The sequence below is a fragment of the Squalius cephalus genome, assembly GCF_949319135.1.
Source record: "Squalius cephalus genome assembly, chromosome: 21".
In the NCBI taxonomy this organism is placed as follows: Eukaryota; Metazoa; Chordata; class Actinopteri; order Cypriniformes; family Leuciscidae; genus Squalius; species Squalius cephalus.
The window spans coordinates 4,144,685-4,162,656 of NC_137142.1; the positions used below are offsets into that span (position 1 = coordinate 4,144,685).

General features: G+C 38.5%; 1 protein-coding gene across 1 annotated transcript in view; it reads left to right on the top strand.

The window, feature by feature from the left end:
• arfgef3 (ARFGEF family member 3) overlaps positions 1–17,972 on the top strand; it is a 69,151-nt gene that overhangs the window by 45,568 nt on the left and 5,611 nt on the right. Inside the window, exons 27-33 of the mRNA XM_079855096.1 lie at positions 634–762; positions 3,273–3,449; positions 4,511–4,625; positions 5,368–5,470; positions 13,644–13,775; positions 14,232–14,362; positions 15,718–16,057. Of these exons, the coding sequence (XP_079711222.1) occupies positions 634–762; positions 3,273–3,449; positions 4,511–4,625; positions 5,368–5,470; positions 13,644–13,775; positions 14,232–14,362; positions 15,718–16,057 (1,127 nt within the window). The remainder of the gene's footprint in view (positions 1–633; positions 763–3,272; positions 3,450–4,510; positions 4,626–5,367; positions 5,471–13,643; positions 13,776–14,231; positions 14,363–15,717; positions 16,058–17,972) is intronic.

Consider the following 17,972-nt stretch of genomic DNA (forward strand, 5'->3'; position numbering starts at 1 on the left):
TGTGTGTCTGTGTGTGTGTGTGCAGGTCTGATCCAGGTGTGTGTGTGTGTGTGTGTGTGTGTGCAGGTCTGATCCAGGTGTGTGTGTGTGCAGGTCTGATCCAGGTGTGTGTGTGTGTGTGTGTGCAGGTCTGATCCAGGTGTGTGTGTGTGTGTGTGTGTGTGTACACAAGTCTGATCCAGGTGTGTGTGTGTGTGTGTGTGTGTGTGTGTGTGTGTGTGCAGGTCTGATCCAGGTGTGTGTGTATGTGTGTGTAGGTCTGATCCAGGTGTGTGTGTTTGTGCAGGTCTGATCCAGGTGTGTGTGTGTGTGTGTGTGTGTGTGTGTGTGTGTGTGTGTGTGTGTGTGCAGGTCTGATCCAGGTGTGTGTGTGTGCAGGTCTGATCCAGGTGTGTGTGTGTGTGTGTGCAGGTCTGATCTAGGTGTGTGTGTGTGTGTGTGTGTGTGTGTGTGTGTGTGTGTGTGTGCAGGTCTGATCCAGGTGTGTGTGTATGTGTGCAGGTCTGATCCAGGTGTGTGTGTGTGTGTGTGTGTGCAGGTCTGACCCAGGTGTGTGTGTGTGTGTGTGCAGGTCTGATCCAGGTGTGTGTGTGTGTGTACAGATCTGATCCAGGTGTGTGTGTGTGTGTGCAGGTCTGATCCAGGTGTGGATCCTCCTGTTGGAGCAGCTGACGGCAGCCGTGTCGAACTGTCCTCGACAGCATCAGCCTCCGACACTCGAGCTGCTTTTTGAGCTTCTGCGCGAGGTCACCCACATCCCAGGTAAACGCCTGTGAATATCACTACTCACACTTAGGGTTGGAGAAAAATTCCAACTCGAAACTCGAAAATTGATTCCAATTCTGGAATTGAATACTTTTTATAAAATTTAAATTTCAATTCCTCCTATTTATTCCTCTGGGAGCATTTCAATATGACTTTAAGCGCGAGACGACGTGTGCGCTGTTTTCTGTGCATCCAAAGCACGCTCACAGAAAATGTGATTTTAAACGACTCGCGAGCTATTTTCAGTGTTTTCTGTGACAGCAGCTGCCGTCTCTATAATAACACTAATCAAACAACAAAAGACAAAGAGAAAATTCCCTTGTTCTTGACTGAATAACTTTTACTATATTTGTAATGTATATTTTATTTATAAACTGCAGTGTTATTTTTCATTTGATTACAGTTTTTGTACCTGAACACTGAAAATCTTAAAACACTGTTTATTTCAATCAATTCTTTGTATCTATTTGTTGCGATTTTGTTAATTTTTTATTTGTTCTTGTTTAATTACTGAGTGTTTACTTGTCTTTAATAATGCTCTACATTTATATAAGTTAGGCTAGTTATTTTTCTATGGTATTTTTAAACCACAGGCAAACGTTCTTTGTGCAGCCTAAGTGTTCTTTAGCCTGTTGATTTTTGTTCATGATATTCAGCTATATTAAATGTTTTGCATTAAGACTAAATGTGAATGATATATGTTTTTTTTTTTTTTTTTTTTTTTTTGGAATCGAAATTAGGAATCGATAAGAATCAGATTCGATGAACAGAATTGAAATCGGAATCGTTAAAATTGAAACAATACTGTCACGATACCACACACAGGAAACAGGGGTAGATCCAATAGCAGTTTAATGGTTAATCCGTAAATCATAAAACCAGTCCAGGCAGGGGTCAAAAACCATATAAGCAATCCATAAACGAGACACAAAACAAGAACAGGCAAGAAAACAGACCTCCAAAGTGGTGTGACAAATAACAAGGACTCCGTGACAAACACTAAACAGACAGGGTATATATACACAGATACTAACAATGTGATAGGGAACAGCTGAGTGCAATGATCAGTGATGAGTCCAGACAAGGATTGTGGGAAATGCAGTTCATGAAGTAATGGTGACAGTATGGGGAAAAGACCTCTAGTGGACACCCGGGATACACAAACCAGACACTGTGACAGATCCAGAACTCACACTGGCTGCGTTTACATGCACCCAAATAATCCGTTAGTAATGGGATTGACGGTTCAGTCGGACTGAAAAGCCTTCATGTAAATGCCTTAATCGATCTGATTGAGATTGATCCCAATGAAATTTCGATCGGATTGGAAGGGATGGTTCATTCCTTTTCTAATCCGATCGAGAGAACATGTAAACACTTGATCGGATTGAAACCGAAACTGAAAGGACTGCACATGTGCAATGACGTAAATAGCGTAATGACGTATGATGCATGGAACGAGCTGTTGTTCCTGTTGAATAAAGTGTCATATAAATGAGTGTCCTGCACTCGTTGTCTCCAAATTATGACCAGAAATGGATAAATATTAAGTAAATATAAATAAAGAACCAATGAATGGTTATTATGCTCAAACTGCAGGAAACTCTGTATATTCGTGCAGTGTGCGCATGCTAAAAAATCGATCCCGATTTTAAACTTGTGAAATATAAACGCGCACATTAACCCGATCACATGTTTAGCATTCATACGTTCGGATTCATCAGTCGGAATTAGGGCTTTGGCTCCGAACTTCGTTATTTGAATATAATTTGAATAAAAAAAAGAAAAAGAAAATATATTCGAACGAATATTAGGCAATAATATAATTCGAACCTTGGGCATTATTTTTTGTGTATGTGTTTGCTTGTAAACGTTGTTTTCAATTCAGATTCCGAGGCTTTTTCACGCCTGGTGAAGTTGTCAATCGCGAGCTCATTAGCAAGGCTGTTATTGGTCTTCTGGGCTCCTGTAGGTCACGTTAGCGTCCTGGTTAGCGCCTATTTTGTATACCAAAACAATGGCCGCGCCAACGCCTACAACCACCACGCCTGACGAGGAGTTCGAAATCTACACTCCTGACAATTTGAAAAGCAACATGTGGCGCTACTTTGGGTTCCCAAAGAATCAGGGAAAAATCACGAGTAAGGACAAAGTGATGTGTAAAATATGTAGGACCAAACTCACATACCACGCAACGACCAGCAACATGAGAGCCCACCTTCTTCTGAAAACATCATTGCCTGCCTATTTGGCATTGACTGATACACTGCCCTCTGGTGGACAGAACATATATACAACTTAAGTTTGATACCAGGTCTTACTGAAGGCATTTAATGGTTAAAATATTATTAATAAATATTCAAATATTAATATTAATAAACAAACGAACTTCGAATATGATTTTTGCGCAAAAGTCTAAGCCCTAATCGGAATGAATTCAGTCCAATTGAAACAAGAGTTGTGCATGTAACCGTAGCCAGTGTGATGTTCCTCGTCCTCCTCCACAGGGCCTGGTTTTGCCATCTTCTCCGTCATCCAGCTGCTTCTCCCCGTCATGTCTCTGTGGCTCCAGCGAAGTCACGGCGAGCACTCGTACTGGGACATCGCTGCGGCAAACTTCAAGCACGCCATCGGACTGTCCTGTGAACTGGTGGTGGAGCACATTCACAGCTTCATACATTCAGGTAAAACTCTCAAATCAATAATAGTTTTGATGTATGCGGATTGTACTCAAGTTAAAGACGATTTATTGATGCTCAAACAAAGTGTGTATGTGCGCTCTCGACACACTGATTGGACACATTTCAGTACATTCACGTCGTTTCCACACACATTCAGGATAATATTCTCATCTGTCATGTGTATGTTGCTGAGTTTATTCTGAATGGATCCGTGTACTGTAGGTAGTCAGGTCAAGGCGTTCGTTTTAGGTTTTTATTTTTGGCGTCCCCATGTGGTCCTGTTCGGTATCACAACTTGACTTTTCTAAAATTGAATAACACTATGCAAAAAATAATCAAATAGGCTTTATTTCTGTCAGGACCACTATCGTCAAATACGATTGACAATTACAGTTAGGATTGGCGGTCTGGTTCTGTTCTGGGCAAGAACTCCCTGCGCATCCATGCAGTCTAGCATGAATAAGAGCAATAACCCCCCTCAGGGTAAACAGAACAGAACCAGCATGAATGTATTGCAGATATCATTAATTAAAGATTTTAATGTACAACATAATTCGAGAATTTACTCTGATTCGAGGGGAATCAGAATACCAAATCCTGACTGAAGAGAGGAGGAGCTGGGGAGGGAGGAGGGTAATTCGCTCCTGAGAAACGCCATATCTGCTGATAATACTGAAGGAGCTTATATATGAATACAGTGATAGGCGTCGTATTCCTATAGGTAGAGGATCAGCTGAGAGTCACTGATGCGAGCTTGACTAACGTGACCTGCCAGAACTGACACTCACTTGATTTGCTTAACACAAAACCAGGGTTATTTAACATTATTTTAAACTAAAAATAAAATAGACAGTAAATAAACTGAAATAAAATGAAATGTTAAACAGGCGTTTGCTCTTGACAGGCTTCATGAGGTTCAGCCGACTAACACCTGATGTGTGCAATATGTGCCATGATATTTAATACAGATATGTGCAGGAGTTTTAAGTTGGTGACGACTTTGAAGTGTGAAAATGGGATGTGTGTGAAACTATAAATTGTATGACTTTATTTATTTTTTGTAGATATTGGCTATGAGAATCTGATTAACCTGATGCTGAAAGATCTCTTCAAACTGCTGGTGTCCTGTGTGGCAGAACCAGCCGAGACCATCTCCAGAGTGGGCTGCTCCTGTATTAGGTGTGTGTGTGTGTGTGTGTGTGTGTGTGTGTGTGTGTGTGTGTGTGTGTGTGTGTGGCAGAACCAGCTGAGACCATCTCCAGAGTGGGCTGCTCCTGTATTAGGTGTGTGTGTGTGTGTGTGTGTGTGTGTGTGTGTGTGTGAGTGTGTGTGTGTGTGTGTGTGTGAATGAGTGAGTGAGTGAGTGAGTGACTGAGTGTATGTTTGTGTGAGTGAATGAGTTTGTGTGTGTGTGTGTGAGAGAGAGAGTGAGAGTGAGTGTGTGTGTGTGTGTGTGTGTGTGTGTGTGTGTGTGTGTGTGTGTGTGTGAGTGAATGAGTTTGTGTTTGAATGAATGAATGAATTTGTGTGTGAGTTTGTTTGTGTGAGTGTGTGTGTGTGTGTGTGTGTGTGTGTGTGTGTGTGTGAGTGTGTTCCAAAACATATTGAACTGCCTACATAGGCAGCATCGTAAGCATGCTTTTAATGCGAAGGATAGACAGCATGATTATTATTTTGGACAGATTGTAAGGCATCATCTTAAAAAGCTTTCAAGCTCAGTGAGAAAGTCCATCCAAGCATCAGTAGCTTCATGTCAAACTACTCAAATCACTCTACCGCGTGACAATCACTCAAAAACTCATTGAAGAAGGCTTGAAGTTACGCTGCAAATATGATTAGATTAGTTCATTCTGTTTTAGTTTATCATTAGTGTGTGTCTCCAGTGGATACACTGCTCTGATGTGTTGTGTGTGATTTCCAGGTATGTTCTGGTGAGCGCAGGGCCTGTGTTCACGGAGGAGATGTGGAGGTTAGCATGCTGTGCCCTGCAGGACGCTTTCTCTGCTACGCTGGAGCCTGTGAAGGTGACGCTCATAATCAGTGTTGGGGGAAGTTACTTTTTAAGTAATGCATTACAATATCGCGTTACTCCCCAAAAAAGTAACTAATTGCGTTGCTTAGTTACTTTTTATGAAAAGTAATGCGTTACATTGCTTTTGCGTTTCTTTTTCTCACCTGGGCTGGGCTTGCTTGTTTTTGTTTTTTTATAACATCAAAAAAAGTTATATTTCTGGCAAATGTTAAGGCCCTTTCACACCAGTAGTGAAGTGAATAAGCCTCAGGCTGAAGGAAATGCATATTCACTCCTGTACAGTAGAGGGCGCCGCTCAAACAAACCTTTCAGCTTCTGCTGTTCTCGATTAAAGAACAATAGCCTAAGTCCCTCCCCTTTCCGGTTGACCACCATGGGACCTTATTTCGGAAAATATTGTATGGTAGTCAATGGTGAGAGACAACAAATATTTTGATCTCGTTTGAATCGTGCCCTGAATTACACATGATGTCTGTCAATTTAAAAGATACATTTTAAAGTCAAGAAAGTCGCAGTTTGATGTAAAACTGCTGAGGTATAAGACTGTGAAAATACGTAATTACACAGACTACAAACCCAAAAGGCACACATGTGACGTCATACCTTTTCTCTCAATGAATGAAGCTAACGCCTGTCATTTTTTCTATAGTCCTCTTAGGTTATAATGGTAACGTTACGCCGCCATGCCTGAGTGTTTTGTACCAGACTTCACACATACGAGCAACGGATCTTGCTCGTTGTTTCACTTCCCGGGTGATGACAAGAGATGTAGTTCATCGAGCGATTTTCACATAAAACTAAACGTTACTCTTCTGTTTTATGACAAACTGCGACTTTCTTGACTTTCATAATTATCTTTTAAATTGACAAACATCATATGTGTAATTCAGGGCACAGTTCAGACGGAATAAAAAGATAAGTTGTCTCTCGCCATTGACTACCATACATATTTTTTCCGAAATAAGGTCCCATGAGCCGGAAGCGGAGGAGGCTCTCTATAGGAGACAGTAGAAGGAAGTTCAACACTCTTATTTCTATATCAATGAATTAGATCATTGAAGGTCAGCAGCAAATACATTGGTTAAAAAGTATATTTGTGTAATTTATTATAGTTAATTATAAAAGTTTAGCGTAAAAATTCTGAGATTGCATTTTACTGTTTTCATTAATTTTGAGGAATACTGAATGTTTTTGTGCAAGTGAGATGAGCAAATGCATGTTCACATTTAGTCTAGAACTACAATAACCATCATGTTTACACAGCGCGCCCACACACACACACACACACACACACACACACACACACATCACTTTATTTCTCTCAACATGAGGACAGGAGAGCTGTCAGTCAAAAAATGTGTAAACGTGACTAGCATTACTTATTTGAAAAAGTAACTTAGATATTTTGTTGTACATTGAAAAAGTAATGCGTTACTTACCTAAGTTACTTGAAAAAGTAATCTGATTACATAACTCAAGTTACTTGTAATGAGTTTCCCCAACTCTGGTCATAATAACATGACTGAAGTCTCCTCCGTCCACAAGTCTTGCATGAGCATTGACAGAAACCTGTTCTCTGTAACCAGGGTCAGCGCAAGGTCATTTGCTAAGCCATGAGGCCTAAACTGCGCTTGCCAAGTGTAAATGGTTTGGTTGTGTGAATGCATTGGTGTCAAGCGGCAGCCAAGTAAATGAAGACAGCCTATTCATAGTAGCTTAAATGGACAATAGCAATAGAAGGAGAATATAGAAATACATCATTTTTATATACACATGAAAATCAGGGCTCGACAGTGCGAGTGTTTCACTCTCAGTTGCACCTAAAAATAGATGTGTGCAAACTGTGAAGTGTATTTAGGAGCATGTGTGCGAATAAAAACATCCCCATGGGTTTGTAAAAAGTCTAAAAGTTTTATGAATATTTAAGGTTGTAAAAAGTCTTAAATGGTGTAACAAATGTGTTGATTATAATTTAAAGAGGTCTTAAATTTTGGGGATGGAAAAACAGGAATCAGCCTAATTAATTATTTAATTGATTAATACACCTAAAAGGTTATGATTGAATTAAATAAATGTGAGCGCTGCACGTTCAGAGTCAAAGTGTTGCGCTGTTGTGCACTTTCAGAGCAGTTCGCAATCCTGCACATTTATATTAATAGATCGTCATTAATAGATTTACTCTTAAATTAATTATGGCAATGTTTACTTTATGGTGTTTATATTGAAATAAATTGTAAGAGTGAATTTCTTAGTCTTTCATTGCTTTGACTGGGCACCAAAATACCAATAATAACCAGAGAAAAAAAGCCTAAAATAGACCATGACTCTTATTTTGATATGCATAACGTTCTTCTCTGGATGAAGATAAGAGTGGGGGGGAAACGTCAGAATAATGTTCATGAGTTCATTCATGATGTTCATCCGTGGTCGCCGAGCTCATGCACACTGGTCAGAGCGGTATTAATGCGATTAAGGTGTTTACATGCCTGTTTATTGCGTTTAAAGGGATAGTTCACTTTGAAATTAAATTTTGGTATGTTTTAGCTTACCTCAAGGGCATCCAAGATGTAGGTGTCTTTTTTTCTGCAGTAGTTTCAATTTTGATATTTTTTAGGTCAAACCGTTCTTGTCTGTCAGTCATATAATGCAGGTCTGTGGTCACTGTCTCAAAGAGCATGCACAGAGTCCAAATTAAAACAATTCCCCTTCGTCCAAATTAAACAATTCCCCATCGTAAGTACACATTGATGGCCTAAGACACGAAACGAGCGGTTTGTGTGAGAAAACGAACAGTATTTATATCGTTTTTACCTTTTGTACACAGCCACGTCCAAGTGATCTGAGGGCGCGGGCGCATCCTGGTGTGTGACGTGTGCGCAGACTGGTGCATAGATATATACACTAGATGTCGCCTTGCCTATGGCAGTTCATTGGAACGAATGTCTTTAAGGCGACATCTAGTGTATATATATATCTATGCACCAGTCTGCGCTAGGGCTGGGCGATAAAACGATAACGATATGTATCGCGATAGACACGTAATCAATATCAATAAAAAATGCGTTCGATAAAACGTTCGATAATTTATTTATTTTTTCGTCGGAAGAAGTTTGATTGCATGAACAAAGGCACTCACTCTCTAGTACCTAGATAAAACAGGAAAAGTCAGCTCGCCTGACTTCAAGTCTGACCGTAGTCTGACCAATGTCGTCTGCAGATTATGCAAGACCGTCGTCAGTTTCTCTGTTATTCGCGTACTGGTGCGCTGTTCTAACGTGTGCGTCTCTCAGCGCATACATGTGAAGCTCACATGCACTGAAAGCCTGTCTACCAGCGCCTGAATACTGGACTAAGTTATCTTTCGAGTCTTATTGTGCTAATACTGTTATATACACACAAGGTTTACATAAACTAGTCGGATATGTCTAAAGTGAAAGCAAACTTGAGAAAATTTAGAGAAAATCTGCTTGTCAAATGCGTGTGTAATAGACGCGTCGCGCGCAGCTCTTAAAGAGACAGTAGTAATAGTAAACACGCTGCCGCTTGTCCTTAAAGGGATAGTTCACCCAAAAATAAAAAATCTCATTATTTACGCACTCTAATGTTGTTCCAAACCTGTATTAATTGCCTTCTAATATTTTCTAATATTAATATTTTGAAGAATGTGGGTATCCAAACAGTAGCTGGTCCCCATTGACTTCCACAGGAGAAAAATATACTATGGAAGTCACTGGGGTACATCAACTGCTGGTCATTCTTCCAAATAACTTTTATTTTCAACAGAAGAAAGAAACTTATTCGAGTTTAAAACAACGTGAGAGAGTAAATTATAAAAAGTAGAATTTTTAGGAGAACTATCCCTTTAATGTTAATAAAACAACAAAATGTAAAGAGAAAATCACTCACTGCTCTTGACTAATAACTTTAATAATAGCTTTAATAAGTATCAATCTATAATTTATACAGTGAAGTCTGTTTTGTTTTATTTTCATATTTGTTCATTTAATTACTTTCGTCAATGCTACTGTTAAACACACCTACTGTAGCTGAAAACATAAAGCACTGTTTATTTAATTTGTATATTAAGTTGTGTATGTGTAATGTGTATCTTTGATCTTAATATTTAATAACAAAGAAAATAATGAGAACATTTTTTATCCTCGCCCCTGTCTGCCATTCTTTTTTATTATATATTTTGTTACCTAAGGCTTTGTTTTTAAAATATGGACATTAGTTTGGCTGTAATGCTCAGTCACAAAATAGTAAAACCAACATAAAAAAGAATTGTGATAAAATCGTGAATCGTGATTTTCCTGAAAGAAATCGTAATATTATATTTTTGCCATATCGCCCACCCCTTTATAAAGCATTTCTTACGTATTCTTTAATTTTGCACCTTAATGTTAAGAGATAATTGTTAAGTGTTCATTGTGATTTTAGACTTCTGAGTTTTCCATGGTTGTGTTGACATTTCTGCCTTTATAACTGATGGGATTATAATCAGAGGTAGGTTAAGTTTAAAATAAAAAAATCTTTAAATGTAATATATTTGTCTCCTGGACTGGTCCTTATTTTAAATATGTTATAAAAAAATTCAATAATTATCGATATCGACCGATATGAAACACTTATATCGTGATACAGTTTTCAGCCATATCGCCCAGCCCTAGTCTGCGCACACGTCACACACCAGGAAGCGCCCGCGCCCTCAGATCACTTGGACGTGGCTGTGTATAAGAGGTAAAAACGATATAAATACTGTTCATTTTCTCACACAAACCGCTCGTTTCGTGTTTTAGGCCATCAATGTGTACTTACGATGGGGAATTGTTTAATTTGGACTCTGTGCATGCTCTTTGAGACAGTGACCATAGACCTGCATTAAATGACTGACAGACAAGAACGGTTTGACCTAAAAATATTAAAATTGAAACTACGGCGGAAAAAAAGACACCTACATCTTGGATGCCCTTGAGGTAAGCTAAAACATACCAAAATTTAATTTCAAAGTGAACTATCCCTTTAAAATCAACACACACCACATATCTTAACGTGATTATGGTTACTACCATTATGAGCTTAATCTCTTTTAATTGAAGTATTGTGTTTTCATGAGGTTTAATCACATTATTACCAAAATCCCATTATAATCGCATTATGAGTGTGCCTGGAAGCCCTTTATTAGGAAAGAACAGTCCATTTTTCATTACACTCTTAAAACGTTGCCCTGTGCGTAACAAAGCTGTGCGATTCACTGATATATTGTGCATGCCTAGCAGAACTAGCTGCTAATGCTAACCACTAACCAGTTCATCTTTCATGATTGTTCATGACATTGAGAATTAAGAATGGTCCATAGGCGATAAACTAAAGAGTTGAGCTCTCTACATCTAGACTTTGTGAGGTTCACACAAGCTGTTTCTGAGCCGATGAAAGTGAAAAGCTTGTCAGACAGGCATGAAAACAAGAGTCATGGAAAGATTGGCCTCTAAAGCTTTGGAAAATCGCATTCCTACTACATGAAAATTCATTGTTACTGTGTATTTAAACACATGCTCTGCAAAACGTTGTTTGCGTCAGTAGATTGAAGCGTAATGCTCAGGAAGTCTTCGGCCACATGTGGTCTTCGCTGTCTCCACTAATATTCAGGGTGTAATCTGCTTTGAGGATTAGTGTTGTGCTATTTTCTGGAAAGAAGTAAAATGGTGCTACCATCAGGAACTTGAATACACATGTGTAAGCTTAATGCTTTCTGATAATAACAAAATCACGAGACTTTAGATTGCAATTATCTTAATGTATTTCTTATTTGGCAATCACGTTTCCTAAAGGCTGTGCCAGTAAGCCATTGTTTTGCTTCTGAAACAACACTGTCTCCCTCAGCCAATGGAAGTTGGACCGGGACAATCGGTTTGTCTGATCAATGGCAGGATGAGGAGGGTTTTTATTTTATTTTTCATTTAGTGCTGCAGATGGAAGAAAAAATATTGACCTTTTAAGCAGTACAAATGCTCATAGACTGAGGGGGATTGAGTCATTTCCACGAATCAGTTCATTCAGACATTGGGAATCTACTTGGCTACAGTGGCTTTTGTGGTTGAAATGATGGATAAATAAAATCGGCTTTTAAGCCACATCAAAACTAATACATTTACATTGAATATTATCAAAAGGCTGAACATTATTGGGGTATTTATTTAAGCTATATCATCCAACCATAGACTAGAGATGCCGAACACTGTAGTGAATCTGGTGGACAGAATCAAAGGTTTTCCTTGTATGGTTTCACTAAGACTTTCTCACACACACACACACACACACACACACACACACACACACACACACACACACACACACACACACACACACACACACACACGAACTGCTCTTTTGCAGTTATAAAGCTGCTGCTATAAGAAATGTTGATATAGGTCAAGCACAGAGTACGGACAGATGCAAGAGCTTTATTCATGCGAGCACTTAAAGAGCTTGTTCTGTACAACGTTTTTAATGGGGAGAGGATTCATGTGTCACGTGCATATAAACCAGTGAAGCTTTGATTTGCACTGCAAGTTACATCAAAATGTGGGGGAAGAAAATAGAAGAAATTTATTTAAATCTAATTATTTTAATATAAAATATACTGTTGTGGCCAAAAGTGATGTCTGGAGGAGATATTTGTTTTTAATGACCCTACAAGTTCGATTAAACCATCAAAATATGAGGAAAATATTTTTATATTTGTTTTAATATTTTCAGTATGAGTGAAGACCAAACCCCAAATTATTTGGCAAAAAAAGCCAGCTACAGATTTTATTTTAGAAAAATCCATAGAAAAACTAAAAGCTCAAAGGAAAAACAATACATTAACTAGCGTAGTCATACACAATCAGTTATTAATATTGTGTTGGTTTTCTCTTGTTTTTGCATGTGTTCATAATTTCTTTGTATGACAGCCTGGCCAAAAATTATGTCTGCACAATGTGGCGTGATTCATCACAAATAAAACAATCTACTTCAAGCACAACTACGTTTACTATATGCTTACAAAATCTTTAACCAGTTTTTATCAATATTTGAATTAAGCGTGATATCGATTTTCCTAGGCTGGACATCATACATCGAGAGTGTGTATGACTATATATACAGTGCTATGCATAAGTTTAGACACCCATGCTAAAGTTGACTAAAAAGAGGAAAAAAAATCATCTTTTGGAAACTGAACTTAATGCCTTAATTTAAAAAATTAGGAAAAATCCAACCTTTAAGGACACCAATTTTCTTTGTGAATGAATAATGTATCGTAAATAAATAAATGTTCTTCCTTAAAATACAGGGTGCATAAGTTTGGACACCCCTATGTTAAATTCCCATAGAGGCAGGCAGATTTTTATTTTTAAGTATTTTTTATTATTATTTTTTTAGGATACTATGCATCCTGATAAAGTTCCCTTGGCCTTTGGAATTAAAATAGCCCCACATCATCACATAGCCTACACCATACCTAGAGATTGGCATGGAGTACTTTCCATAAGATCATCTCTCAATGCAAATCAAACTAGCTATTAGGCTAACTGAAATAAAACCATGCCAATCTCTAGGTATGGTGTAGGCTATGTGATGATGTGGGGCTATTTTAATTCCAAAGGCCAAGGGAACTTTATCAGGATGCATAGTATCCTAAAAAAATAATAATAAAAAATACTTAAAAATAAAAATCTGCCTGCCTCTATGGGAATTTAACATAGGGGTGTCCAAACTTATGCACCCTGTATTTTAAGGAAGAACATTTATTTATTTACGATACATTATTCATTCACAAAGAAAATTGGTGTCCTTAAAGGTTGGATTTTTCCTAATTTTTTAAATTAAGGCATTAAGTTCAATTTGCAAAAGATGATTTTTTATTCCTCTTTTTAGTCAACTTTAGCATGGGTGTCTAAACTTATGCATAGCACTGTATATATATATATACTGTATATATTCACATTCGATGGATGGATGGATGGATAAATAGTTATAAATATAAATATATATATTATAAAAATGTATGTTAATTTGTATTTATGTACATACATTCCTTCTAAAAATAGTGGAATTAAATCATGAAGACACAAGCGTTTCTTTGTTATTGTTCTCTAAATCTCTTCTCTTCTCTCCGGCAGAATCTGCTGGCTTGTTTCCGGAGCGGTTCGGACAGTTTCACTGGAGACGCGTGTGAAGTGAAGGTCGCGGCCCCGTCACACTCTCCTTCAGCAGAGGCCGAGTACATGAGGATCCGGGCCATGGCTCAACAGGTACACCGGCACACCTCACTCACCTCATTTTAATAACTAATAATTCCTGCCCAAGGCATACGCAGAATAAAGGGGCGGGGCCTGGTTGAGTTAGTTAGTAGTGTGTTAAACTGGCGGTTATGGTAAGGGGCGGGACATTTCCCAAACACACTCGAAGCGCTCGACCAATCACAACACACTGCTCCAGGCGACCAATCAGAGCACAGTGTGCTTTTCAGAAGGAGGGGCTTCATAGAGACAGGATCTAAACAGAGCGTTACTGGCAGACTGGGAAGAGAGGAGCCGCAACAATAGAGAATATGAGGAGAATAATCAACATTCAAGCAGGAAAACCTGTTCTAGTAGAGCCTGAACACAACATCAAGACTTTAAAATGGCCTCTTTAATAAACAGCTGCTTGGCTCTTTGTGTGTATAATTTGTTTATAATGGTTGGATTAATTTCTTCTTCTTCCAGGTCTTCATGCTAGATACGCAGTGTTCTCCTAAAACTCCCAGCAACAAGGAAGGGTTTGAGCACGCTCAGTCCTGTGTGCTGATCATTGAGCTTCCAGCCGATCAGCAATCCAACGGTCAAGCGCAGAAGAGGTGAGAGGATGGACATTAAACTCAGACTGCAGATATTTATTATTTTAATAACGCTGTGTAGATCATGACGTGATACAGGACTGCAAGGGGACGCATCACTCCCAATATTCAGTTTAGTGGTTGATCAATATTGGTTTCAGTGACTGATACGTAAAATGCCATTCATCCATTGACCTGATATTAATGAACCACTTTTTATAACTTACAATACAAAATGTTCAGTAAAATAAAATATAGTTAAATTACAGATTAAAACTGAAATGTTGTTTTAATCAAATGTAACCTGTGCTTGTGTGTTTTCTTCTCTTTCACATGCTGTGCTTGACACAGAAAAATTGGGTAAGGCCACTTCAAACAAAATCTGCATGCCTTACTGTTCTTCCATACTGTTTAAAGTCCCCCTGTAGTCAATCATTTTATCCCTTAAAACTCATCTTTGATCACCAAAATGACGTTTAAAAAAAAATTCTTCATGCCTTAAAATAGCTTTAATGTAACTCGACGCCCTTGCCTCATTTAGTATACGCGTTTCTATGAATATGCAAATGAGCCCCGCCTCCACTCACTCACTCAGCTCAGAGATCCACTGGTTGACGAGCACACGTTGATCTGATTGGTTACAAGGTAGTTTGTGACGTCAGAAACACCAGCGATTTCAAAGCGTGTTTTTGAGACTGTCTTTGGTTCACTGCAGTTTTAAGGAGGAAATACTCAGCAATGCTGTCGACTTATGAACTTACACATGCTTTGTCAAAAACACCACATAGACATATAAACAACATTAAAAGCTGGATTTTCACCACAGGGGGACTTTAAAGTAATCTATTTATCACCTACAGAACCGGGTTGTACACTGCATGACACTGCATTTGTTTAGATTTTTTGTATACCATTTAGGGATGCACCAATATGAACATTTTGGCCGATACCAATAATTCTTTACATTTTAAAGCCGATAACCGATATATTGGCCGATAAATCTAAATCCATATTTTTATATAATTTTTGAAAGCCTGATTACAAAAGTCTCACCATTAAAAGCCATGTTCTCATTAAAATTTGTATGTAGCTTATATGACCTTAATTGTATTTTCCTTTTTTGAAGTGATTCCAATCATATTTCAGCCAAATTTTCTTATCGGGCGGAAAACGATAACATTAAAAATGAACATATATCGGGCGATACCGATATATTGTGCATCCCTAATACCAAAGAATGCAGGGCATGGAATAGAAACAACGAAAGTTCATTTTAGGACATCGGTCTTACATACGTACTACTTCTCGTGCTTATAAATGAAATTCTGATCCTAAATGATCTGTTTAAAGCGAACCGAACGCATGTTTCTGTGCAGGATTCCCTTCAGGACTCTGGTGGTGAGTTTGCTGTCCCATCAGGTGCTCCTGCAGAACCTGTATGATATCCTCTTGGAGGAGTTTGTGAAAGGCTCTGGGATCTCCGAGGGCCAGGCCAGGGTCCCGGGAGTGTCGGAGCCCCGAGGCGCAGGCTTTCTCCGCTACATCTCCATGCAGAACCTGGCCATCATCTTTGACCTGCTGCTGGACTCGTACCGCACCGCGCGGGAGTTCGACACGCGTCCCGGCCTCAAGTATCTGCTCATGAAAGTGTCAGGGGTGTGTGGAGCTGCAAACTTGTACCGCCAATCTGCCATGAGCTTCAATATCTACTTTCAGGTACATTTACACTCTTACCTCAGTATATACAGGGACAAAACAATGTGAGCACCAGCGAAATAGGCATTATTTCTTAATTTAGGTGTTTTACAAAAATTGGCCTTTAAGGGTGCTTTCACATCTGTAGTTCGGTTTATTTGGTCCAAACCAAGGGCGAAAAATGATAGATTGCAGTCACGTGACAACATCCACATCACTCGTTGGCCAGATGTGTCTTGAACGCATTCCCATAACTGCACTTCGATTGGTCAGAATTAACGTGCGGGAAAATTCCAACAGAACTCCCAGAAGTAATCCGGCAGACAACACGCCGCTGTTTACTATTGAGAGACGACTGCGTGGGCTGATTGTATCCCTGGGCATATTTTATTATATAGATTTTGTACACCACTTTAGACAAACAATAATATTTGAGAATGAAGCGAGGATGCGGCTTGAAAATAATGTTTTAATGCACTGCACGCGGTGAAGGCGCATCGCAAATCACTTCAGGAGGCGGCGTGCATTAATGTTGCTAAACACTGACATGCTCATCATCCAAAAAAATGACCAACGATCCACGAGCTGCCATGCTTAAAGTGCAAACTGTCAACAAACATTTTTCCTCATCCCATAATCACAGCGCAGCTAGACTACGGCAACTGGTTTAGTTCCGCATTCACACCTGCCCAAACGAACCGCACCAATGGGGAAAACGAACTCTAGTGCGATTCAACCGAACTAAATGAGGCAGGTGTGAAAGCACACTAATACAGCTTCCAACCATATTAGAAAAGATTAACTCGAAATTTTATACGGTAGGGGGCGCTATTACACATCTTCTGAAAGAGTGCAGAATCTCTGGATCAAAACACAGGCGAAGAAGAAGCAGAAACAAGTTATAACATGTGTAAGCAGATCCATATCCATATATGTGAAATTAACCACTAAACAGCAAATAAATCAAAACTGTCTGGTAAAAAAAGTAATGGTACTGAATAATGTCGAGCTTTAGGACTGTGAATGTGGGGGTGTTGATGAACTCGATCTACTCCATCTGTGTTTTGATCATCGTTCTGAATCTGATTCAGATGTAGTCTTTGACAAAAACAAGATTTTATCAGCTTTTCCCCTAAAAATTTTGCTTTTTTTTATGAAACTTACCCACATTCAAGTGTTGATAAAAAAGAAATGCATGAAACTAGAATAAGACTAAATAAGAATAAAAGCAGAGGGTCTGTTCTTTCTTATGATATATTGCATGTTCAGATATTCATGCAACAAAATATTCTGGGGGCCATAAAACTTTTGTGAAAATAATCAAAAATCCTGGCGCTGTCTGGAAACTTTTTTCAAAGATGCTGTCGGGGAAAGAGTTAATACATCTTTTGAATGTGGTCTATCAGAACATCTGCCAGTTTCTTCAGAGATGTTGAAGGAGGGAATCTGCTTCTCACTCAATAATATTCAAGTCAGGTGATTAAACTGACCAGATCAATCCTCATGTTCTAACGTTCCTGGTTTCTTTTTTTTGTTTGTTCGTTTTTTTACTTTATTTTTATTCTTTATCCTTTTGAAAAAAAACAAAAAACACCTATCTCAACATCAATGTCAAATCAGTTTTTAACTTTCAAATCAGTGGTTAAACCGAATGACGTTTTTGGTGACATTTTTTCCATCTTGTAAAAAATGACAAAAAACAGTGTTAATTGATTGTACAAACCACAAAATCTTATTGTTAACACCTAGGTAAACTAAAAAAATGGTTTAAAATATAGTTATATCTCCATTCTATTTTTTTACACTTTTAAAAGCCTTATTCGTCAATGACCCAAATATTAATGGGAATATACTTCAGAGATATTTTACTCGTAAAAAATTCTAGGGGTGCCAATAATTGTGGCCAACATGTTTTGGAGAAAAGTATTTATGTCAT